This window comes from Chelonia mydas, chromosome 1 (assembly GCF_015237465.2).
Source record: "Chelonia mydas isolate rCheMyd1 chromosome 1, rCheMyd1.pri.v2, whole genome shotgun sequence".
NCBI lineage: Eukaryota > Metazoa > Chordata > Testudines > Cheloniidae > Chelonia > Chelonia mydas.
This window is the reverse complement of record NC_057849.1, coordinates 110513452-110538583: the sequence shown is the minus strand read 5'-3', so window position 1 is coordinate 110538583 and position 25132 is coordinate 110513452. Positions and strand designations below refer to the sequence as shown.

The window sequence follows — 25132 nt, the reverse complement described above, 5'->3', positions numbered from 1 at the left end:
TCTTTAAAAAAGGGAAGAAGGAGGATCCTGGGAACTACAGGCCAGTCAGCCTCACCTCAGTCCCTGGAAAAATCATGGAACAGGTCCTCAAGGAATCAATTCTGATGCACTTAGAGGAGAGGAAAGTGATCAGGAACAGTCAGCATGGATTCACCAAGGGCAAGTCATGCCTGACTAATCTAATTGCCTTCTATGACGAGATAACTGGCTCTGTGGATGAGGGGAAAGCAGTGGATGTGTTGTTCCTTGACTTTAGCAAACCTTTGGACACGGTCTCCCACAGTATTCTTGCCAGCAAGTTAAAGTAGTATGGGCTGGATGAATGGACTATAAAGTGGACAGAAAGCTGCCTAGATTGTTGGGCTCAACGGGTAGCGATCAATGGCTCCATGTCTAGTTGGCAGCCGGTATCAAGTGGAGTGCCCCAAGGGTCGGTCCTTGGGCCGGTTTTGTTCAATATCTTCATTAATGATCTGGAGGATGGTGTGGATTGCACCCTCAGCAAGTTTGCAGATGATACTAAACTGGGAGGAGAGGTAGATACGCTGGAGGGTAGGGATAGGATACAGAGGGCCCTAGACAAATTAGAGGATTGGGCCAAAAAGAAATTTGATGAGATTCAACAAGGACAAGTGCAGATTCCTGCACTTAGGACAGAAGAATCCCATGTACGGCTACAGACTAGGGACCGAATGGCTAGGCAGCCGTTCTGCAGAAAAGGACCTAAGGGTTACAGTGGACGAGAAGCTGGATATGAGTCAACAGTGTGCCGTTGTTGCCAAGAAGGCCAATGGCATTTTGGGATGTATAAGTAGGGGCATTGCCAGCAGATCGAGGGACGTGATCGTTCCCCTCTATTGGGCATTGGTGAGGCCTCATCTGGAGTACTGTGTCAAGTTTTAGGCCCCACACTACAAGAAGGATGTGGAAAAATTGGAAAGTGTCCAGTGGAGGGCAACAAAAATGGTTAGGGGACTGGAACACATGACTTCTGAGGAGAGGCTGAGGGAACTGGGATTGTTTAGTCTGTGGAAGAGAAGAATGAGGGGGGATTTGATAGCTGCTTTCAACTACCTGAAAGGGGGTTCCAAAGAGGATGCATCTAGACTGTTCTCAGTGGTAGCAGATGACAGAACAAGGAGTAATGGTCTCAAGTTGCAGTGGGGGAGGTTTAGGTTGGATATTAGGAAAAACTTTTTCACTAGGAGGGTGGCGAAGCACTGGAATGCGTTACCTAGGGAGGTGGTGGAATCTCCTTCCTTAGAAGTTTTTAAGGTCAGGCTTGACAAAGCCTTGGCTGGGATGATTTAGCTGGGGATTGGTCCTGCTTTGAGCAGGGGGGTTGGACTAGATGACCTCCTGAGGTCCCTTCCAACCCTGATATTCTATGATTCTATGAAAACTGCAACCGTGCTGCTGTGGCATTTAGTGAAGACACTACCTACACCGACTGGATAGCTTTTCCCATCGCGTAGGTACTCCACCTCCCCAAGAGGCGGAGGTGAAACTACACCAGGAGGTAGGTCGGTATAACTGTGTTGCTAGGGGTATGCAGTCAGTGGTTTCGGGGGTTGGGGGGAGGTTCCCCTCTTTTTCCCTGTATTGAAGAATATTCTCCTAGAGTATTTGGTGTCTCTTTCCAGAATGCGATCTACTTCTCTGGTGGAATGTCCTTGTTTAGTGAAGGTGGCTTGAAGTGTGTTTAGGTGTGTAACCTGGACTTTCTCTTTGGAGCAAATACTGTGGTATTTGAGTGGCTGGCTGTAGACAATACACTTTTTGGTGTGTCTGGGGTGGTTGCTGGATCTGTGGAGATAAGCGTGGTGATACGTGGGTTTCTTGTATATAGCTGTTTGTAGAGTTCCATTGTTTAAGCTAATCATGGTGTCCAGGGAATTGATGCTGGTGTGGGAGTGTTCTACGGAGAGTCTGATGGATAGCTGGTGGTTGTTAAAGTTGTGATGAAAATCTATGAGGGAGTTTAGGTCTTCTGTCCAGAGGATGAAACTATTATCAATGTATCTCAGGAATATCACTAGTTTCATGGTGCATTCTTCCAGAAATTCTTCCTTGAAGTGACCCATGAAGAGGCTGGCATATTGGGGAGCCAGCCTAGTACCAATGGCCATTCCCATGGTTTGGACAAAGTGCTTGTTGTTAAATGTAAACTCAAAGCAGCACCAGACACTTCCAGAACAACAAACGCAAAACCTGAAGACATATCTCCACAGCTACAAAGATCAGTACCTCCCATAACACACCTTTCAAGATCCATAGGTTCTACACATGCTTATTACATGTAGTGTACATCATCCAGTGCCATCAAATGCCCCAAAAATCACTATGCTTTCAAAAGAGTTCACACAGAAAAACAATAAAAGACAAACACACCATATCACTGTGGGTGAACGCTTTTCACAGTTATCATTTCATATCCGATCTTTTAATACTTGTCCTCAAATCAAACCTGCATAACACCTTCAAAAGGAGACCATGGGAACTTAAATTCATAACTCTTGCTACAAACCAAAAACCATTGACTTTACATGCACACTGCTTTTATGGCTTATTACAAGAATTTGTAACACACCACATTGCCTGCTACTCTTAATTGCCCACTTCAAACACTTTGTGCATAACAATCTAAGCCCCAATTACCCACTTTATTTCAAGTGACCACCTCAAACATGGGTTACCCCTTCTGCTTAACAATAGCCATCCCAACTTATATTTAGCTCAGACACTCTGCTTCCTTCCCCAGACTTGAAGAAGAGATCTGTATAGCCTGAACAGTACCGGGTTGACCATGGCGCCGGGCCCACACTCAGAAGGGGCCCTGGTGTCCGGACCGTGGCCCTACCTCCCCTCCCCGCTCTGCCTGTGCTCTGACTCAAGGCCCCACCCACCACTCACTCTTCTTCACCTCCCTCCCTCCTGCCTGACCCATGGGTGTGGGGCCAGTGGCACAGCTGGGGTGAGCAGGCTCTCGGGGGTCCCAGGGCTCTGCTCCATTTGCAAATGCAGCTCTGGCTCAGGCAGTCTCTGCTTCCCGCCACCTGTGGGGCTCTGCCCACCCCCCCAGGCTGAGCTGTCTGGGACCGGTGCAGAGATCAGGCCAGTCTCGGCCAGTTGGTGGGGGGCAGCGCAGGGGGCTGGGCCCCTCCAGGCAAGTGGGTCCTGAGGGAGCCCAGCCCAGGGAGGCTCTAGCCTGGCGACTGTGCTGCTCCCGAGGAGCCAGAGTGATCCCTGACCGGCCTCAGCTGTGCTGCAGGCTCAGCCCATGCGCAGACATAGTCACTTCTCAGCAGGCTGTGGCTGGAGGGCAGGCAGGGCGTGGGGGAGTGGGTCTTTGGGAGATTGGGGGGGCCCCACTGGACAGTGGAGGGGGGGGTCTGTGTGGGGTACTCCTGGGGGAAACAAAAAAGGTCCCCCTGCAGATTTCTTTGCTTCCCTTTAGAAAGTGACAAAGAAGCAAAGGGAAGCCAGGGGAGTGGGAGGGCTGGGAATGCCCATGGGCTTAGTTTGGGTAGGGTTGCCAGGTGTCCGATTTTCGATTGGAAAGCCCGGCCGAAGAGGGACCCTTGGTGGCTCCGGTCAGCACTGTTGACCAGGCTGTTAAAAATCTGGTCAGTGCAGTGGGGCTAAGGCAAGCTCCCGGCCTGCCGTGGTTCCACGCAGCTCCTGGAAGCAGCGGCACGTCCACCCTCCGGCTTCTAAGTGTAGGGGCAACTAGGGAGCTCCACAGGCTGCCCCTGCCCCAAGCGCCAGCTCTGTAGCTCCCATTGGCCGGGAACCGTGGCAATGGGAGCTGCGGAGTGGGTGCTGCTACATCGGACGGGGCAGCACAGAGCCACCTGGCTGTGCCTCCGCGTAGGAGACAGAGGGTGGACATGCCGCTGCTTCCAGGAGCTGCCTGAGGTAAGCACCACCCAAAGCCTACACTCCTGACCACCTCCCATGCCCCAACTCCCTGCCCCAGCCCTGATCCCCCTTCTGCCCTCTGAACTCCTCTATCCCAGCCTGGAGCCCCCTCCTGCACCCCAAACCCCTCATTCCCAGCTCCACCAAAGAGTCTGCATCCCCAGCCAGAGCCCTCACCCCAACCCCCTGTCCCAGCCCTGGGTCCTCTCCTGCACCCCAACCCCCTCATCCCTGGCCCCACCCCAGAGCCCACACCCACAGCTGAGGCCCTCACCCCGTCCCGCATCCCAACCCACTACCTCAGCCCGGAGCCCCCTCCCGCACCCTGAACTCATTTCTGGCCCCACCCTGGAGCCCGCACCCTCAGCCGCAGCCCTCATCCCCTCCTGCACCCCAACCCCCTGCCCTAGCCCTGTGGAAATGAGCAAGGGAGTGAGGGTGGGGAGAGCGAGCAACAGAGGGAGGAGAGGATTGAGTGAGCTGGAGCAGGGCCTTGGAGAAGGGGTGGGGCAGGGGTGTTCGGTTTTGTGCAAGTAGAAAGTTGGCAACCCTAAATTTGGGGGAGCAGAAGCGAGGAGTGGGAGGGCACATGGGGTCACATGCCACTGCCCCCCATTTCCGTGAACGCAGAGCTGCCTAGCTGAAAAAGAAGGGTGCTGCTCAGCTCTGCTGACTTTGCAGCTGGACGCTGCCTTCTGGGTCCTAGTGTTGGTTGTGCTCCGCTTCTGTGTGCTTGGAGCCATCCTGTTTTTTGTACCACAGTGAGTGTCCATGGTGGGACAGGGCAGGGGGCAGGCTGGGGATGGGGGAAGAAGCAGTGGGGGGGAGGGGGAAGAGGAATGGGATGGGGAGGGGATGGAGCAGTGAGGAAGGGGCATTGGATGGGGAAGAGAAGGGGATAGGAGAAGTGGGAGCCCAGCATGCGGCATCCCCGGGGCAGGAGCTGGGGCTTCCCCATTAAACAGCCCCATCAAATCCCCACCCTGACAAACCCCACCTCCCCTACACCTGGAGCACCCCAATGAGTCCCCCACACATCCTCCCCATTGAGCCCCAACCAGCTGCACCTGGACCTCCAAATGAACCCCATCTCCCCTGCCCCCAGACCCTGCTCCCCCCCACTGAGCTCCCCACACCTAGACACCCCATGCTGAGCCCCAACCACCTTCACCTGGACCCTGCTGCAGAGTTCTATTGCCCCTGCACCTGGAACCCCCCCATTGAGTCCCTGTGCATCCAGATCCCCCACTGAGCCGCCCACACCCAGAACCCTCTTACCCCCACCTGGATCTCCCCACACTAAGTCCCTCTGCACTTGGATCCTGCTGCCAGACTGAGTCTGCCTGTCCACACCTGGTGTGTCTGGGGCAGGCCTGGCCCTTGCGCTGTGTCAGGGTCATGTGCAGCCTCACTGCTGAGTCCCCGTCCTGGGGTGGGATAAGGGGAGGCTGCAGGGTGATCTCCCACCTCCATGCAACCAGTGGCCTGTGCTCCCCTCTGCAATGCTGGAGCTTCCACATTTATTTATTGACAAATAAAATTTGTAGAATTTTAAAATATTGTGTGCAGAATTTTTTATTTTTTGATGCAGAATTCCATCATGGGGTGCTGTGCAGCTGTGATGGTGGGACTGCAAGGGGGGTGTTGGTCAGCTGGGTGGTCTGTGGGGGGAGTGCTGGCCATAGGGATCTGTGGTGGAGGTCTCAGGGCGAGGGACACTGGGCATAAGGGCGGGGCACTGAAGAGGGGGGTGATGTGGCATGGGCCCACCCCCAAGGGGAAAGGCATGCTGGCAGTGCAGGGCGGACCAGTGCGCTGCAGGTTTGTAAACAGTGCCCTTGTGCTGGGAAGCACGAAGCGGGGCCACTCCCACCGCGCCATACCCTGTCTCACTGCCCCCAACCAGCCCCTCACTCTGAGGACCGACCCTCCCGACCCCTGTGCCATGCCCCACAAATACGTTTGGCGCCAGGTCCACAAAAAGTTAATTTGACCCTGAGCTTGAAAACTTGTACTTTTCACCAAAAGAAGTTGATCCAATAAAAGATTATCTCATCTACACTCTCTCTCTCTCTCTCATATCCTGATACCAACATGGCTACAACGCTGCGAACTATCTTGCGTATATCAGAGAAGCAAATTGCAAAGGTATGTTGTAGAGGCTGCCTTAGGCCTACCTGAATGTGCCCTGAAACCCATTGGTTGCTGAACACAATAAATTATTCATATCCTGATCTGCTTGGGCAGTCTTATGCTGGGAAGGAGTTTATGATCCTAATCCTATCCCACACATCACAAGTAATGTAGGGCAATTTGTGGATTAGTTTGATCCTATTTAGAAAATAAAATTAAGATCCTCTTGACATTCAAAGTGGGGAGCTGAATTCCTTTCAAATGCACCTGCATCGCAAGGAAAAATGCAAGGTTAATCACCTAACTGAGATGGAAATCAGAAACCACTTTAAGACAGGATTTGAGGTAAACATGTAGGACATCTTATGGAATGTTGAATAAGGTGGCTGGAGGGTAAGAAAATCATTTTGCTAGCACTGCTTGATGGTAGATAATTCTCTGAGGAATTTGTTGCACTGACAAATGTCTCAGATCTCAAGAGATCCATCTACTTCATATCTTTATTAAGTAAGGATCTAGAAGCTCCAGTCTAGATTTCTCATTAGCTACTACCACTACCAGAGTGAGTCTGGTATTGGGTGAAAGTAAAAAGATATTCAAAATCCTTCTCAGGAATTTGATACGTAGAGTATGCCTGCTTTAAAGTTCGTAGGAATTGAAGCTTGGGTTAACCCAAAGTCCCTACACAACTCCAGAATACCATTGTTTATGGGAATAACCACACATTCAGCTGTTTGGGCTGAAGAAAACTGAAAACCTGCAGGATTTCTATAGAAATCTTACAATTTCTTTTGATTCAAAAGATATACCTAGATACTACTGCAATGGTGGACTTATAAATAATATAAACAGGATATTTACTAGTTTAGACTTCATCCACCGCTCCCTCCCGAACCCCCAATGCATCAAACAAATTATGTCCTTTTTTTTAAAAGCACTCCACAATTTAGCCCCACCCCATCTGACTCATTTTACTGCAATGTTGACTCCCACTTTAATTCCACCAATGTCTCAATCACCCACCTCTGCAACACGCACTTCTGTGCTTCTTCCCATGCTAACCACCATGTATAGAAAATGCTCCCAATCAAAATCTGTCATCACAACCTTATCTTCTTTCAGCTCCCTCCTGAAAACTCACCTCCGCCATAATGCATACAGAAAACTGCCATCTGATAATGGCTAGGCCATGGTGAGCTGTGATCATTGCTACAGAAGGGCTAAGAACTGTGCAGACTGTTATGTTACCCTGTCTCCATCACTCTGTCCAAGCCCACTTGTTTCTCTTCTCCATCTGTCCAGTCCTTTAACTGTAAGCTCTTTGAGGAAAGATATTGCCATTTATTATATTTCTGTACAGTGTCTAGCACAATGGAACTCAACCCGTGCTGTCCTTTCAGCTCTAGTGCTATACAAAAGTTAATAATTAATAGGTATGATAGTAGTAGTGATTTTGCTAAAATATTCCAAACACCAGTGAATTAAAAAGAGAGAGGCATACTTGCCTCTCGCTCAGCTTCTTTCAATATTGCTTCTTTCTCCTTGACTCTCTGCACAAACATCTGTCTCATCTCCTCCTCCTTCCGCTGCAATTCGCCAAAGAACTCATGCCTCTTAGCTTCATAGGTCTCCTGTAGACTGAAGTCCAGAGAATTTATAGTCTCTATCATATTGTTTGTAACATAAGAAAACATAAAGGAAGCATGTAAATACAGTTTGGCACATTACTTCAACAAGTAGTTCAACTCATGTACAAATCGCTCAAACTTCTCATATGCAAGTAATAAACAACCTTAAATAGAAGGAACTACTCCCTACACCTTTGTAGATTTTGATCTTTCTAAGTAAACGTGTCTGGGTAGATTAAAAAAAACCTGACAAGAAGCCCTTTACTGAGCTTTTTTGAAGCACTTCAAATTACAGCAGTTTAGGACTGTTACAATTCTTGAAACGTGGAGTAGGAACACTCTCCATCTCCAATTTGTAAGATTTTGGAGTTTACAAGAAAAGGAGGTGGCAGGACGCTCAAAGATGTTGGAAAAGGATAAGAGTTCTCTCACACTTACACAGACTGATCGTAATCAATGAAAACTTAGTGTCTCTGAAATGTTTAATCCAAGATGCTACTTTGCACATAACAGCTGTTAGACTGCTTATGCCCCTATGAAAAAGTTATCCTTGGGGAAATAAGTAAAGTAAGAAGTCCCAACCTGAATGAAGGGAAATAATGTGACCCTCAAACAAAATATATAGGATTCTTTATGTGATTTCAAAATTGAGTATCTGTGATAGTCATGTGGCTAAAGGTGATACCTGATTTTACAAGTACTTTGATATCCACAATATAGGCTTATTTCTTGAAATGTCTGAATTTCCTTAACAAAAAATGTTTTTGTTAGTATGGTTTCAAAAAAATTAGTCTTCACAGAAGTGAACACATTTGAAGCTTACCATACTGATCTTTGAAATTATTAAGAGGGTTTAAAAAAAAAAAATAGTTCAAGCCATCAAGCAAACACCTGGACACAAAACACAGAAGCAGGGTAACAACAACAAAACTGTTAATCAGATCATGTTGTTTTATTCCTGTACCCACACCTCAGTTCCCATCTTAAAAAAAGGACAACCTACCTATTTTTGTTTTGTCATGCTTGGATGAAAAATACTCTTTCCAAAAAGTATCTGAATAAATCTTTTGTAAGACAGCAAAGTCTACGATAATTGAGTTGTGGGCCAGATCCTTAGCTGATATAGATAAGTCCATTTATTTTACACCAGCGGAGGACCTGGGCCTGTCTCTTACAGGAAATAATGCTGATGAGAAGTTTAATAAAAGGATCTTCGAAGTATTAGCAGTGATTAAGGATAAGATTGTGTCACAAAGGTCATGGATTCCATGACTTTCAGAGACCTCAGTGACATTTTCTGCTTCAGCCTTGTGCCCTGGGGCAGCGGGGCTGGAGCTGCCAGCTGCTGGGGGTCCCACAGCTCCAAGCCACTGCAGGCAGCAGGGGTCCCGGATCTCTGAGCCGCCAGGGTGGCAGTAGGGGCCCCAGAACCGTCAGTTGCCATGGCAGTGGATGCTGGAGTTCCCCTCTTTCACTAGTGGAGCTTAGACTCTCATCCCCCCTCCCTGGGGCTTGGGCTTCAGTCGCTCCCCATGTCAGCACTCCCCATTATTTTTAGTAAAATCACAGACAGATTGCAGGCCTCTGTGAATTTTTGTTTATTGTCCACAACCTGTCAGTGACTTTTTAGTAAAAATAACCATGACAAAATCGTAATGTTGGCAATGATGTCCCTCTCTGTTCTGGTACTATGTGTGCCCTGTTTGCCTTTTTTACTATTCTTATTCTCTTTTCTAGCTGCATCTGGCATCTTTCCTCAGATATCAAGAGCAAGGTTCCTGGCTTCCTTCCAGGCTGCTGAAACACTGCATCAACATCTTTTTATTCATTAACTTATGTTCTTCCTTTTTGGCACATTAACAGATTTAAATCCTGTTCAGCTGTTACCACTCAAAGTAATCTTCAGTATAGAAAGTTCTGCATCAGGAAAACTAAGAACTTGCTGATGTAGACGTTACAATAAACTGAAACAGTTTCATCTCTTGTTATTTGTACTTAATTCTATGACAGTGGCAGGAAAGCTCCCCAATCCTAAATATCAATCCATTCTGAGTCAACGTAACAGGAAGAATGACATCACCGGTGCTGACAGTCTATTCACTCCACTTTTTTCTTTCATCCTTCTATGAAAGTCTTGTTGCTGAATGTGGCAATTATTAAATCAGATGTCGTTCCTTCACTACTTTTTTTCCTCCACACATTCAGCACTTTGTTGCTTACTGCCTCATTGACTGCTGGGTGGTGGGACTGCAACATCCTTTCAGTGGGGTAATGGCAGAGGGCGTTGATTCACCTCTTCTTACTCTAAAGCTCTCCCCAGTTCACTACCAGGTAAGAGTCTGACACCACTAGTAAGTTAGTCAATGTGACAACACTACTTTCCTTCCTCTTCTCCTCTCCCAATGTGGGGTACAAGGATTGTGACAGAAGTAAGTTACTGTATCTCAGGCTATGTCTACACTACCGCGGTAGGTCAACCTTTGCTACACAACTCCAGCTATGTGAATAACGTAGCTGGAGTCGACGTACCTTAGGTCAAGTTACCGCAGGGTCTACATTTACCTTACTCTTTTCGTTGGGGGTAGAGTTCAGGGGTCGACTGGAGAGTGATCTGCAGTCGATTTGGCGGGTCTTTACTAGACCCACTAAATCGACCGCCAGTGGAACGATCTCAAGAGCGTCAAACCCCGCTGTAATGTAGACCTGCCCTAGATACTGTGTGTTTTTTCAACCAAATGAACAGTCCCTTTTAAAAAAAAAGTAATGGTAGCAACCATCTCAAGTCTCTCAGTATAAGCCAGCTTAATAAAAGAAAAGGCTGTTGGGAAGATTAATGAATTTATGTTTGTGAGATGTTTTGATACCATGCTATAATTTAAGTTCCTAGACAGATAGTTGTTGTTGACCTGCAGCTGGGGTATTTTTTAGAGCATTAAAAGTGTCAAATATAAGATAAGTCATCACTTGAACAGCTCAGATTTAGTGCTGGAATGGTGAAAGGTCAATAGTTTTATGAGATGAGACCAGGTCACTTCTTTAAAAATAAAAATCACCACCACAAGACTTTAATGCTATCTTCTTTCAAATTAAAAGAAATAGAGAAAATAAGGCACCTTTCCTAGAAATTCATTCACTTAGATATATGTTGAAAATTATATTTATAGGAATAGTTCTGCAGAGAAAAATACTGGCTAAAATGGTATGCATCCATGAAGTTCACACAAAGAAGTCTGCCTTCAAGATACCAGATTTACCAAATAATCACTTATAAAAGCACTGTTGTTCTTTTTTCAGTTTGTTTCTAGAATATAGTATTGTTTTGCAAATCACAGTGACAAAAACAGAACATGTAATAACTTCAAACCTCCCCACATGTTTAATGTCAGCAGAACAATGATCTAAAAAGTGCTTTATTTTAAGAGAGGTTTATATTTCATCAGAGTTTAAGTTGGCACTATACGTATCTAATGTAATTTTGTATACTGTGGTCAGTTAAATGCTTTTCAAAATGTACACAACACTGGCTCTGACATGCTTCATATAATGCACTCCAGCTTTAAAATGAAAATCTAATACATGGATATTATCACCCTTTCTGTAAGAGGGGCTGTTGGGGGAAGGGGGTTTGTGACAAAGGCATTTATGTACAAGTAAGGTAAATAATTTTTAATATCTTACTAATACTCTTCACATACTTCACTATAGCACTACTACCTACCTTTCTACAGAAGTGTGGCTGTGAGATATAGACTTTTTGCTATCTGTGTAACCCTTTAGTAGGGGGACCCTAAAAACAAAGGTGCAAATCAATCAAGTTTTGCTCATGATCAATGAGCTTAATTTAAAAAGGCTTAGTAGGACACTTAATATTTCATCTCACAAAGATCAAATTTACAAGCTGATAAAAATATAAAGAGAGTGATCCAAATAACCTACCTTAAGAGTGATTCAGGTAACTTACTCCTCAGATATATTCTATTAATAAAACCCTGCATTTGACAGAAAGCTTTAGAACTCTTCAGTATCAAAAGCCAACATGAGTTATCATAGAATATCAGGGTTGGAAGGAACGTCAGGAGGTCATCTAGTCCAACCCCCTGCTCAAAGCAGGACCAATCCCCCAATTTTTGCCCCAGCTCCCTAAATGGCCCCCTCAAGGACTGAGCTCACAACACTGGGTTTAGCAGGCCAATGCTCAAACCACTGAGCTATCCCTGCCCCCGGCACTACAGTTAACATTCTCAAGATTTAAACTCTGAAGATGGTGGCAAGGTGTTTTCAGGGAGTCCTTAGACTTACTATCCCAGAGGTTTCCTAAAGTTGACAACAGTGGACTTTCAGAACTTACCTAGGCGTTTACCCAAATAAAGGCTTGAACAAGAGGCAACTTGTATCTAAATGACTGGTTAAAGATGGGATTTAAGATCCTTTTAGCAATAATGGCTGTCATGATTTTATTGTTTTTATTCTTTATATATACACACAGCATAGCACTTTAAACAGAAGACGGGAATTCCCATAGTGGATCAGACCTATGATCCATCCAGTCCAGTATCCCATCTATGCCAGCAGCCAGCACCAGATACTTCAGGAGAAGGTGCAAGAAACCCCACAGTAGGCAGCTGAGAGATAGTCTGGCCCCCATGACAGTCTCATCCTAATTCCTAATAGTTAGAGATTGGCTTAAACCCTGACACGAGAGGTTTTATAACCCTTCCAACACTTTTTTAAAGCACTAACTGTAAACTCTGTATCAGTGGTTTTCAACCTTTTTTCATTTGCAGACCCCTAAAAAATTTCAAAAAAGAATGTGTGGACATCTTTGGAAATCTTAAGTCAGTTTGCAGATATCCAGGGGTCTGCAGATCACAGGTTGAAAACCACTGCTCTATATGGTTAGCAAGAACATCCAAATCCTCTTTGAACCTCAGTAATTTCGGACTTGGAAGACATCCTGCTGTAATGAGCATTGTGCGGGGGAAAATACTTCATTTTATCAGTTTTGATTTTGCCATCTATCAATGTCACTTAATTTCTCCCTGTACTTATGTTATGGCCTGGGACAACAGAATCTACTAGTCAACCTTCTCTATACTTCTGTAATGTCCCTTTTTATTCATCTTCTTTTTATGGTAAACAATCCCAATCTTTCTTCACATGCTCCTAATTACTCTTGCTGCCCTTCTCTGAAACCCCTCAGAACAAGGACAAGTGCCTTCTCTGGGGAATTTAAAATGTAACCCGACACTATGGCTTAAAAAAGGGTGATTAACCCAAGGAATAACTGGTTGCTCCAATTTTGGGCATTCTGTTCCCCTTAAAAGAAAATTAGCTGGGAAGCTTTTGAGACACACATGTTGTGAATGTAGAAAAATAAAGAATAAAAAAAGATTAACTTCAATCCAAGAAAGTAAACAAACATCCATTTTACAAGCTGTATGTATCTTTCCCCATCTATGCAAACTAGTAGCGTGTATTTTCAATGCTCCTGTGACAGTCAGTTTTCTTCCACCAAAGGATAAACATCACCTAAGGAAAGAATTTAGGAAATATCCTGGAGTAGGCCCTGACACAGCATTGCGTCAGCGAGCAGTGGACTGCATGAGGGATGCTTATTTGCTGTCAGCTAGCCTCCTACCATCTGCCAATGTAGGAACCAAAGGAAAGACTCAGGGCAGTCACCAGCCAGGAGTCACTTCACTCGGGACTCTGCCTGCATACACTTCTAGCTACAGCAGAGGAGAGAAGAGAGGAACAAACACTTCTGCTGGATTGTATACACAGTATAATATAATTCCACTCACAGATTTCCTACAAATTGATGAGGTACAAGTAATGATCATTTGTTTAAGTGGTAAATGGGCTTTAGGACAGTAATTTCACATTGAAAGCTCCAATAGCTCTGGTCAGTATTGTTTCTGCATTAATGGCCATATATAAATGGGGGGCTGACTATCACAACTTTTATTCCAAGGAAGTTGCAGGTGCTCTACACTTGTCAGATTCAGGCTCTGACTGATTATGACTGGAAGCAAGCAGAAAGACACTCATCTTTAAGAACAGCCTATCTAATTCAAGTACATGATACAAGTAGTATCCTGATAGATTTCTTTTAAATTGAAGCTTGCAAATCCACTCAATCATTTATTCTCTTCAAACAGCTACCATACAATTATCTCTCTCTCAACCTCTCCCCTCCTCCACCCATGAACTTTTAAATTCTGATTCCTTCAACAACTTGACTTCCAGACTGGTAACAGGTTGGCTAGTTTCAGGGCTAGTAAACAGAGTTATAACCACATGACCAAACCAATTATGTTTGATGAACCATGATGAATCACACACCCTACAAAGTGTTAGATGATAAATTCCAGTTTCTAAAACTGTATACCACACATCTCTGTTTAGACTGATGTTTGTTTAGTATACATCACTACACTTAGTAATACCCTTTTGGGATAGGGCCTCACACGTGAAGCTTATCTCATCATACACCTATGTGATTCATCTGATCTCTCTTTTCATACAAGTAGTCTTTTACAAGGCACATGTATAAGATTTATTGGGTAGACATCCTTAATTCAGATTAATACAATCTAAATTACAACCAGCTCCATTTAAATCCCTTGGAGATTAGGATATAGTGATTTGTTAGAATTCTATTATAAACAAAAAAAGTCTGGAATGCAGTTACAAATAAAACACAGTTACCTGTTCGTATTACTAAGCAAACTCACAGAGGACATTAGATGAGGAGGACTACTATATTTATTGGCCTATTTAACCATGAAACATTGTTATCTTTGCTCTCCATCCCTATTCCTTGTTACACCCACTTGTATCTTAAGTATGTTTCTAACTTTTCAATTTGGAATAGGGACCATTTTTTTCCAGGTTTTCTGAGAGGACCTAGCATGCTTTGGGGCACAATAATAATTCCACTGCCTTACATGCAATGGACACTTACCAACATAGTTTTTCATACTAGACAATTTATGAAAACCAATTATGGTTCTCTCTGCCTATGACCTCGTCAGCAGTCCTGACAATACAAGACCTATTGCTGTTGCCCTGCAAAAGGAACAGTTCTGGACTAAAATTAAATTCAAAACTGATCATCAATCATACATTAGTGGTAACTATATGAGGGTATGTATTTATTAAATCATCAAAATGACATACATGAAACACCACAAAGCTCCTGATGCAGCAAAGCCAGCATATGATTCAAATATAGCCAAATTTTGCTACTTTACACTGTCTGAGAAACCCATTGCAGATCATCAAATTTGGCAAGTGAACAATTATAAAAAGTCTGGGAAACTGACTTCCCTAAATGTACTTTGTTCATTTATTGAGTACAATTTAATTTTAATTATTTGTAGTAATACCTTACACTGCTAAATAGTAGTAAACGTACTAGAATATATTTTGTAAAAGTGTTGGAGTTTTAATAATTTAGCAACTCACTTTGTAAATACATTTTTGCTGAGAAGTGGCCAAGATGGTCATTTTTCTGAGAAATGACTGGGTTTGCAGTTTAGTAAAGTGGGAATTATTGAGGTTCTACCGTATTGTGTCTGTGGGGCAGAGCCACCCTTTTCCCCATATTGATGATGAATTTAATTCCAATTAGTAGACTTTCTGTAGTTTATTCTATGTTTTGTGTAATAGTTCCATCAAATACTTTATGGATGATGTTACATTATTGGGCTGGCTGTATATCAAATGAATCCTCTGAATTCTTTCTTCTCATTATAAAGTTATGTAAATTTTCCTCCAGACAAACCAAGTGCTTTCTCTTTTAGGCACCAATGTAATTCCTATTTTGGTACACAGCATAGAGAGAATTGCATACAGATCCCGCTTGCTTATTTTTGTCACAATAAATCAGTTCGTTAATTCCTCTCTTTAAATTCTTTTATTGTACCTGTTTCCCTCCTTAAAAAACAATGGTGCCTTCAGTAGTTGTGGCTAAGCATATCTAATTCATCTGTCACGACAGAGTATGCTTGTCATCAACCACAGGGTTCTCAGTAGGCTAGCTATTCAATAGGCCCCCAATACAACCACACACCAATGGCAGTTATAGCTTTCTGTACTTCTGATTTCTTGTCAGAGAATCCAATTCCAATCAACATCCAGTGAGTAGAGTGTTAAAACATAGAGGTATAATGCTGCAGCTTTAGGCCTGCAAATAGTTTGGTCAAGAATGATCTAATTCACTACATAGTGTCCTGATTGGAGGACAACTCAAGATTATCTAATCAAATGTTCTATACATGTGCAGTTACATTCAGATTTCTCTCATGGTAGTTGATGTTCTGCATTACCACCTGGTTGCTAGAGGTTTTCTGAAGGTCTTTAGACCTTTTGGAAAGTGCTCTCATATCCAGCATGATCATGTGTCAAATGAGCTCACTTGCCAGTATAATGCTAAAAACAGGTATTCGTTTAGTCAATGCCAAAAACTGTTTCGCCCTAAACATTAACATTTTGCAGTTCATATCTGTTGCTGCAGCTTTGTAGCTTCTTCTTGGAGATAAAGATGAAAGCTGAGAATTTATACAACTAGAAAAACTATTCTGAAACTAGTCGGAAAATGCGTTACTTTTCAGTATTAGTAATAACTGCGTAAAGATGGCGAGATATAAAAATATTAAATGATGAGTCAGAGCATTAAAAAACACTTTTAAGTTCCAGGATATTTTGCTGGTTTATCATCTATTTTCCATTCCAGAGTTGGCCACCACTTCTGCACAGCAGTAAATTGGCACTTCACAGATTTCCTCTCTCAATAGAATTTGACTACTAATTATAGACTGGGAGGAGAGAAAAATTGGCAGTTCAGGAGTCTATTTCTGGAAGAATTCTAGCACGTAATGTGCACGTACAAATGAAGCAGTCATACACGTAGAAACAAGAGGCTACATAAAGAAAAAAAGATCAGAAAGTTAGAAAAGATAGAAAAATTGGGCAATAAGAATTATCAGGACCTGCTGTGCAAAGTGGGATTATACAAAAAAAAGCCTGTTTACAAGTAAGCTTTTTCTTTTTGCTCTTCATAATTACTTTTGGAATCGCCCATTAATTCTATGGTAGGCTATTTGGAGATTTTCTGGGGCATGAACAAATTTCTAATATTTTTGGGTAAAGAAATGTAAAAAGTTAAAAGTAGTACCAGTGATTTTATAGGATTGAAGTTATTTCTTCAATTATTTCTGACCATGGAGTCCAGCCATCCTGCCACTTCTGCATCAGATATGAATAACAGATGAGACAAAACAGCAAAGTTGTAAGTATAAGAAAAAGCAAGATTATGCTGGAATTAGTTTCAAATGCAAGAAAAAAGAATAGAGAATAGTGTACATATATGTAGAAGAACATGGGCTGCCAAATGTGTTTTTGGAAGAAATAAGTCAAAATCCACAGTTTTGGAACAAAGCATCAGTGATCTGTGAGAAATACAGAAATAGTCTGAGCTCCTCTAAAATAGTCACATCACACATGTAGTATACGGTGATGATGACTAGATAAAAATATTACAATTTCCATGTATTACTGATATTTCCTTCAGACAGTACTATTTGTTTCTAGTGGTGGGTTAAAGAATATAATTTTTCGTCCTTTCCCTCAGACTATAAAGGATTAGGGATGATAATGGAAGGAGGGAATGAACTCAACATTCAAGCTAAAGGATTCACCCCCTTACCTGACTGGTTTGTTTTCAGGGCCTGTGTCTCTGAAGCCCATCTCTTCCAGTTTGCAGCGTCTATACAGCTCATAATGCCGTGCATGAGTCTGTTCTCTCAGGTCTTCCATATTTGTGCAAATAAGCATCTCACGAAGCTTTACAAAGTCACAGTGGTTCTCATTTTCCACTATTCAAGTAAATAATAATAGTGATATTGATCCATGATATACAAACAACTATACCGTAGAACAGTATTTTGAATAGCCTTGATATTTTCTATTCAATTGGCTGATTAAGTTTTTTGGGGGTAAAACGTCCCGTTTCTTTTACCCAGTTGCTGCCTCGTGATTTGTGATACATAATCCAAGCATTAAGTAGAAACATGGTTTATCAGACTCCATTATTTTTCTTTTCATGACTCCCTATTTGAATGTACAAAAGAAATTACTTTCTCTCTCCTCTGTTCTGATATAATAGCCTTGTAACATTTGGTAATGCCAGCTGCACCTTTACAATGCAACAACGTAACTAATCACCACATCCAGGATCTGATGGCCTGATTTTCTGTGATGCTCAGCACTCGTAAATCTCATTTGTGTTGATGGGACCTGGAGGATCAAGCCATGAATTTTTTGGATCAGTTAGCCTACCAATCTGGCATCAGTAGCCAGCATCAGCCCACTTAATATTAAAACAAATACTTCTGCAACTTGAGTGGGTTTTATAATGAAAACAACATTCACATACTTGTGAAAAATACTATTAAAAATTCAGATTTTACCTTGAACAATGCCCCAAGGGTACTGTCGAGCTTTCACCATTTTGTTTCCAACCTTCATTTCCTCCATACTCCCCACTACAGCAAATGGTAAATGTCCCTGTAAAACAGTCAGAGCAATTCAGTCTTACCTCCCAGTATTCTTACATAAGAACTGGAAAACAACACTTGAAAATTAAATCAGAGAAACAACAAGCATTTGGAGACAAATAAACATATTATAACTACAGGTCAGTTTCACATAGAGAATCCATTTAAAAAGAGCAATAGCTAGTCAAATCCTGGCCTGCTTTGGAGCTTCAACGGAGGGCTGCACATGTCACAAGGACTCCTAGGGTTCTCAAATCCAATAAAGTCCTCATAGACTGCTACAATAAAAGGAGTTTGAGGTAGTTGCCCCTCATGCACCAATTTCTATTGGAAAAGGCCAGCAGACAGTTGCTCTATCTGGGATACAGCCTTCCTCAAAGCAGAACAGGCATCTTCAGCATCCACCAGTGACAGACATGAGGCCACTACAGGAAGTGCAGTGCTTGAGGCCTGAGATCTTGCTCATGCCACAAGCTCAGACAGCCATGAGACGGGAAATGCTGCCTCAACACTGAATGACTGCTCCACAACTAAACCTGAAGAAAAAGTACTGCTAACTGGGAAGAAAGTTATTAGAGTAACACAAAGCTTTCCTCAAAACTAGGAATTCTTTTCTTTCTGTCAGAATAATCCAAGCCAGGGTACCAGACATTACAGCATTCTGACTCCTGGTACAAGTGATAACGGGGAACCAACTGGTGGCTCGGGCTGCACACCCATTTAGGTCCTTGGACACATGAAACCCCCAACAGCACTGCTTGTCAAATGGACCAGCAGATACAAGATCCATATACACCAACAGCAGGATCCCCCATGGACAGTACTACAAGAAGAAAAACCTAGTTTTCGCTCAAATTTAGTTTAAGGTGATGAATACCACCAACCGATAGAAGAACAGGGGGATTTTGGCGGGGAGGGGACCCAGACGAGATAAGTGTCTCTAAATTTTTCCTTAAGTAGCTCATAAAAAGACGAATGTAAATATCCAACTTGCTACAAATCAAAACCCTATTGCCTCAAGAAGAATACGCAAGAAAAAGCAGGAAAACTGGTAAAGAAGATACTTTAATACTGGAATATCAAACATTCTTTCAAATGTATGCAACATACTTACATTCATGGTGGCATTAATTTTAGAAATGGTTTCATCATCTGTTGGAAACTGGTATATCTGGACCCCATTACTAACCAATTCACTCATGAGTTTGATTTTAAACTTCTGTAGTTCAGTTTTAGAAATGGTGTCTGCTTTGGCTATCACTGGTATAATGTTCACCTATTAAATGATATAAACATGAGATGTGTAAAGGCTTTGTTTTCAAGCCTGTAAGTTTTATACGTTGAAATATTCAGTTTCCCATAACATCTGAATTAATTTCTAACAAGCTTTCCAGTGACTCTTATGTGAATGGTTTCATTCAAAAGCCAACAAACTAATAATAAACACTGTGTACATTTCCAAAGTGAATACTTTGAACATCATAATAAAGCAGTAATGTATTACCTAATAATCCCACCAAAACAGAGCTGATCAGAGAACAAAAGTGAGTAGAAGAAAGGTATTATAATCCTACTAGAAAGAAAGCAAACCTCCGTCACCATTCAAAGACAACCATAAGGAAAAGAACAGCAACATACACAAAGCTACCAGCTACAATATATATAATTTTACTAAGATACTAAATCCAAAGTTAAGAAAAAATTATATTAACACTGTATACTCTAGCTATTTCTCTATGCCTATAAAATAGCAAATTTGCTGTTTTCTCCTTGTTGGTACCCTAAAAGTCTGCTGTGCTGTTAGATTCAAGTATTTAACTTTGCTCTGCTGGGAAATGTTCTTACAGTTTTATGGTTCGGAGGTCAAGCATAAAAACAATCTGAACACACCAGCTCCAGGAGTTTGACAGTACCACAAAGCTGCCAGCCATCATACGTCAGAGGAGATTTCCAGTCATTGCCAAATCAGATTTCTCAATATAGCATGTTGCACTGCCAATCATAAAACCTTTTTAGAGAGGCAAGAAGCAGCACTCTGTGTAGCTCGAAAGCTTGTCTCTCACCAACTAAAGTTGGTTCAGTAAGAGATATTACCTCGCCCATGTTTTCTCTCCAATTTCCTAGGACCAACACAGCTACACCACTACATAAAACCTTCTTGTCAATTTAATATTTTAATTTATAGGAAAAGCATGAGATTTATACTGATGGTTGTGGAACATATTTTATATGGCAGAAAAAATTAAAAACATTGAGGTGGCAAAACTGAGAACTAAAAATTTAGGAAATGCCAGAAATAAGGTTACCTGTGCATCCTTAATTTGTCCCCCCATGCATATACATTATGATGCAGTCTTTAATTACATGATCACATATCATTTCTTCCACAGGACCCCTGCCTCATTCAGTACATAGGATGGACCTGCTCTAGGGATGAATCAGGGTTGTGTAGTAAAGGAAGGTACTGCCTCATTTTCTGCAGAAGCTGGAAGGTGTGTAGACAACGAGTCAAGGGACTCAGGGAAGATAAAGGATGATTTCATAGTTAAGGCACTTGACTGCTGCCCTGGTGAATTGGATTCTATTGCTGCCTTTGCCACTCAGTTCCTATGTAAGGCTAGTTGAATCACTTAAACCAAATTTTTCACAAGAGGTCACTAAACGTTTCCCTCATTTTCTGGGGCCCAACTTGAGACCCTGTGGTCTGATTTGCAGAAGTGCTGAGTGATCACAAGTACAACTGAAGTCAATATAACAGTGCTTTGAACATTTAAAGTGATATATAATGCTATGTACTCTGAATAATCAGATCCCCAGTGTCAGACTGGACACCCAAAATTAGTTGATACTTTTTAATCTTAATTTCTCTGCACTTCAATTCCCCATCTCCAAATGGGGGAAACAGCCCCTCATCTCACCTGGGTGTTATGAAGATAAATTGTCTGTGAAGCACTCAGATATTATAGTGATGAGCGCCATAGACAAGTCCATGAGGAAATTAACAATGCTGGATTGAGAGCAAGGTCTGAAAAGTTTGCAGTAAGTAAGGAGGCCTGGGGCCATACATTGAACAATGAGGAGAAAACAAAATACAGCAACTCCTCGCTTAATGTTGTAGTTATGTTCCTGAAAAATGCGACTTTAAGTGAAACGATGTTAAGCTAATCCAATTTCCCCATAAGAATTAATATAAATACGGGGGTTAGGTTCCAGGGAAATTTTTTTCACCAGTCAAAAGACTATATATATAATACACACACAATAAGTTTTAAACAGAAAATTTAATACTAAACACAGCAATGATGATTGTGAAACTTGGTTGAGGTGGTGAAGTCAGAGGGTGGAAGAGGGTGGGATATTTCCCAGGGAATGCCTTACTACTAAATGATGAACCAGCACTCGGTTGAGCCCTGAAGGGTTAACAAATTGTTGTTAATGTAGCCTCACACCCTACAAGGCAGCACAAATGGAGGGAGGGGAGACAGCATGGCAGACAGAGGCAGACACACACACACACACACACACACACACACAGAAAGTGTGTGTGTGAGAGAGAGAGAGAGAGAGAGAGAGAGAGAGAGAGAGAGACGCATTGGCCCTTTAAATACGCTGACCCCACTCTAAGTACACTGCCTTTTAAAGTAGATCAGCAAGTTGAGATAGCAGCTACTGCCACCAAGCTCCCTCCGTCCTGAGCCCCCTCGTGTGTCCCCCTGCTCTGTAGAGACAGGGTAAGTAGGGGGCAGGAGCAGGGGGAGAGAGACATCCTGACATTAGCCACCCCCCCCACACACACACACACAGCAAGCAGGAGGCTCGGGGAGCAGCTCCAAGGCAAAGGGCAGGAGCAGCACATGGCAGCAGGGGGAGGGACAGCTGAACTGCCAGCAATTGATAGCCTGCTGGGCGGCTGCCAAACAGGGAACTTAGAGGAGAGTGGGGAGCTAATGGAGGGCTGCCAGTCCACCCTGGTTCCAAGCCCCCACCAGCTAGCTGCAAAGGGCTGCTCTTTCTGCAAGCAGTGGACAAAGCAGGCAGCTGCCAAACAACGTTATAAGGGAGCACTGCGCAACTTTAAACGAGAATGTTCCCTAATTGATCAGTAACGAAACAACGTTAACCAGGATGACTTTAAGTGAAGAGTTACTGTATTGAATACCGACTCATTAAATGATCATTCTCTATTCTGTGCACTGAATGAGACTATCCTAATTAGCATACGATATTGTCGTGATTTTGTCACAGAGATTGTGAAATCCTGGCAATGGCTGTAAAAAACACATCTGATTAGGCCCCCAATCTGAGTGATGTTAACAACCTGATGCACAGGGTCACGGCGCAATTCGTGTCTGGCTCATGTGCCCTTCTACAGATGAAGACAGAGGATCAGGCGAGCCAAACTTAAGTGACACTATGACCCCATATGCCAGGTCACAAGCCCCAGAGCTGGGCCCACCCGTATGGGACAGGAGCTGCCACTGTGGGGTTAGCTTGCTCTCCGACAGCCCTACTGGGTCATACTTTTTAGCAGCCCCATTATACTCTTGAATATGCTGATAAAGTGAAAACTATATTTGGTGATTTTTCCCATGATTTACTGTTTTTTCCCCACACACCTCTGCTGTGAAACTTTCTAAAAACATCCCTGCCAAAATCATAGTCTGAATCATAACGCATATGCACAAGGGGGAACAAATTAAGACTGCACAGGCAACCTTAACTCTGGCATTTCCTAAGTTTTGACAGCTTGACTTTGCAAACAATGTGCTTGTACCTTATGGTATTTTTGTACATAATTTCTTAGTTTTTTTTCCTTATTAAAAAAAATTGGATAAACAAACTCCATTATGTGACATCATATTGAAACCCACGTCAGCAAGTCTGGAATCTTTAGATCCACCACACAGACCTCAGCCACTTGAGCTAATGGAGTAACTGATAGCAATAGTAGGTTGTCATCTTCTAAGTGGACCAGCACTAAATAGAGATGGGACATTTTGCCAGTCCGTTTCAAAGATGTTTGCTAACAGCATAGGAATGGTGAGACTCAAGAATCTTCCATTCCAGGCTCAGGAGAAGAATGCACTCTATTTGGCACAGGCTCTTCTGCCCATTCCCCCCAAATTTGGCCCTTCTGCCATATACCATCCAATTTGTCCCTTTCCCACCTCTGGCTCCTCATCCCAGTCCCATTCTTCTCATCTAGCTAGTCCCAATCTCCATGCCTCAGGCTTCTGATTCCATTCCCAGTCTCCTTGCCCAACAAGCCCTTGACTCTGGACTCTCCATTCCAGTTCCAGTCTCCCCCCACTCCTAGTCTCCTTGCACAGAAAGTCCCAGTTCTCCTTCTCTCAGCTCCTCATCTCATCCCACCAGTATGGAGTCACCCCCACCCGGATTATAGTCCCAGTCTCTCTCCCTTATCTCCTCCTCTAATCTCAATGGCCACCTCACATTCTTGTCCCAGTTTCTTTGGCCAACTAGTCCCAGTTCTCCTACAGCACCCTGGCTTGATCATACCTGCCTCTCTCCCCCACACTGGTTTCCAGTCTCATTCTTCTTGTCCAGATAGTACCAGTCTGCCACCCAACTCCTCATCTGATCTCTGTCTTCCCACTGGTCCCTAGTCCCCACGCACCTTCCATTTCCCTTCCAGACAATACCCCATACTCCCTCTCACGTCCCACCTCTTCCTTCTCTGCATTCACACCAGGTAATTTTCTCCTCCATGTTGCCTGGGAGCCAGCAAGGGGGTCATGGAGAGCACAGGAGAGACAGGCTCCCTGCTCTCTGTTTCTGATCCTGGACCCAGCCCAGCCTACCACAGTCCAGAGCTGCAATTGCAAAGAAAGTACCGCTTAGCCACAGGCTGCAGCATGACCAGCATGGATGGAATCTTTGGAGAATTTAGCTACCAAGTTCAAGCAAGTCTCTACTGAGCATGTGCAAACTCTAATTTTTCAAAGCTTTATCACTTGGCTAAATGTGGGCAGATTTTCACAGGAAAAACAAAAAGCAAATCCTTGATACAAAAACCAACCTCATGCTGAATTTGAAGTCTCTGCTGCAAAGCATAGGGATGCTAGAGAGTCTCAAAGAAACGGTTATCAGTATTTTTAACATGCGCTAAATGTAATTTTCCTTGGCCTCATTCTCAGAACCAGCTGACCCATTGTGGCTGATGTTTTTTTCTCTCTCTCTCACACACACACAGATGCCCAGCAATCCTGAATCAGATGCCCAGCGTGCAAAATTTCAGCCCATATGGTTAAAGTCTGGCAAAGGTAAAAGCATCTAAAAACAGTTTTATAATTGGAAGTTTAGGGCAACCGAATAGGTGTGGCTAACAGCTCCATATTATGTACTTACACACACTTTTAAAAAAACTCAGCAAAAATGGCTTCTGAAGGCCACTAATTCATAATGAGAGAGACAAGGTGGGTGAGGTAATATTTTTTATTGAACTAACTTTTGTTGATGAAAGAGACAAGCTTTCAAGTTCTGTGACTGGAAGAGCTCTGTGGAGCTCGAAAGCTTGAGGTTCTACTGTAGGCTTGTTGGTACCAACTGGTTCCTTTCCCGTTAATGTCTTACATCTCACGTATGAGATGCAATGGTTTTATACTGCCAAATATGTGCCCAGATAATCAAATCAAAACTTCTAAAAAATCAAATGAAAATAATTTTCATTGTCTTCTACTAGTTTTCTCTCTGCAATATCCATTTTTGTGTGCTGTTGAAAATGAAACCTTTTTTAGTAATTGTGACAGAATGTACCCCTGTATATACACACTATTGTAATAATCTTTGTACAAAATATGCCTTGTAAGGTATCATTTGAAAACTCAATTTGCTGGTCATTATTGTCCCCTGGTAAAATATGTGAGA

General features: G+C 43.1%; 1 protein-coding gene across 5 annotated transcripts in view; it reads right to left on the bottom strand.

Annotated features, from left to right (window-relative positions):
• Window positions 1–25132, bottom strand: part of SEPTIN10 (septin 10) — a 49896-nt gene that overhangs the window by 5377 nt on the left and 19387 nt on the right. For 2 of the 5 annotated variants that reach the window (XM_037897460.2, XM_043536183.1), the window contains exons 5-9: window positions 19359–19520; window positions 18158–18254; window positions 17395–17563; window positions 11401–11469; window positions 7560–7692 (exon numbers count right to left, since the gene is read on the bottom strand). In XM_037897460.2, coding sequence (XP_037753388.1) covers window positions 7560–7692; window positions 11401–11469; window positions 17395–17563; window positions 18158–18254; window positions 19359–19520 — 630 coding nt within the window. Of the gene's footprint in view, window positions 1–7559; window positions 7718–11400; window positions 11470–17394; window positions 17564–18157; window positions 18255–19358; window positions 19521–25132 lie in introns of all 5 variants that reach the window. The other 3 variants (XM_037897462.2, XM_043536179.1, XR_006287505.1) reach the window with 2 other exon arrangements.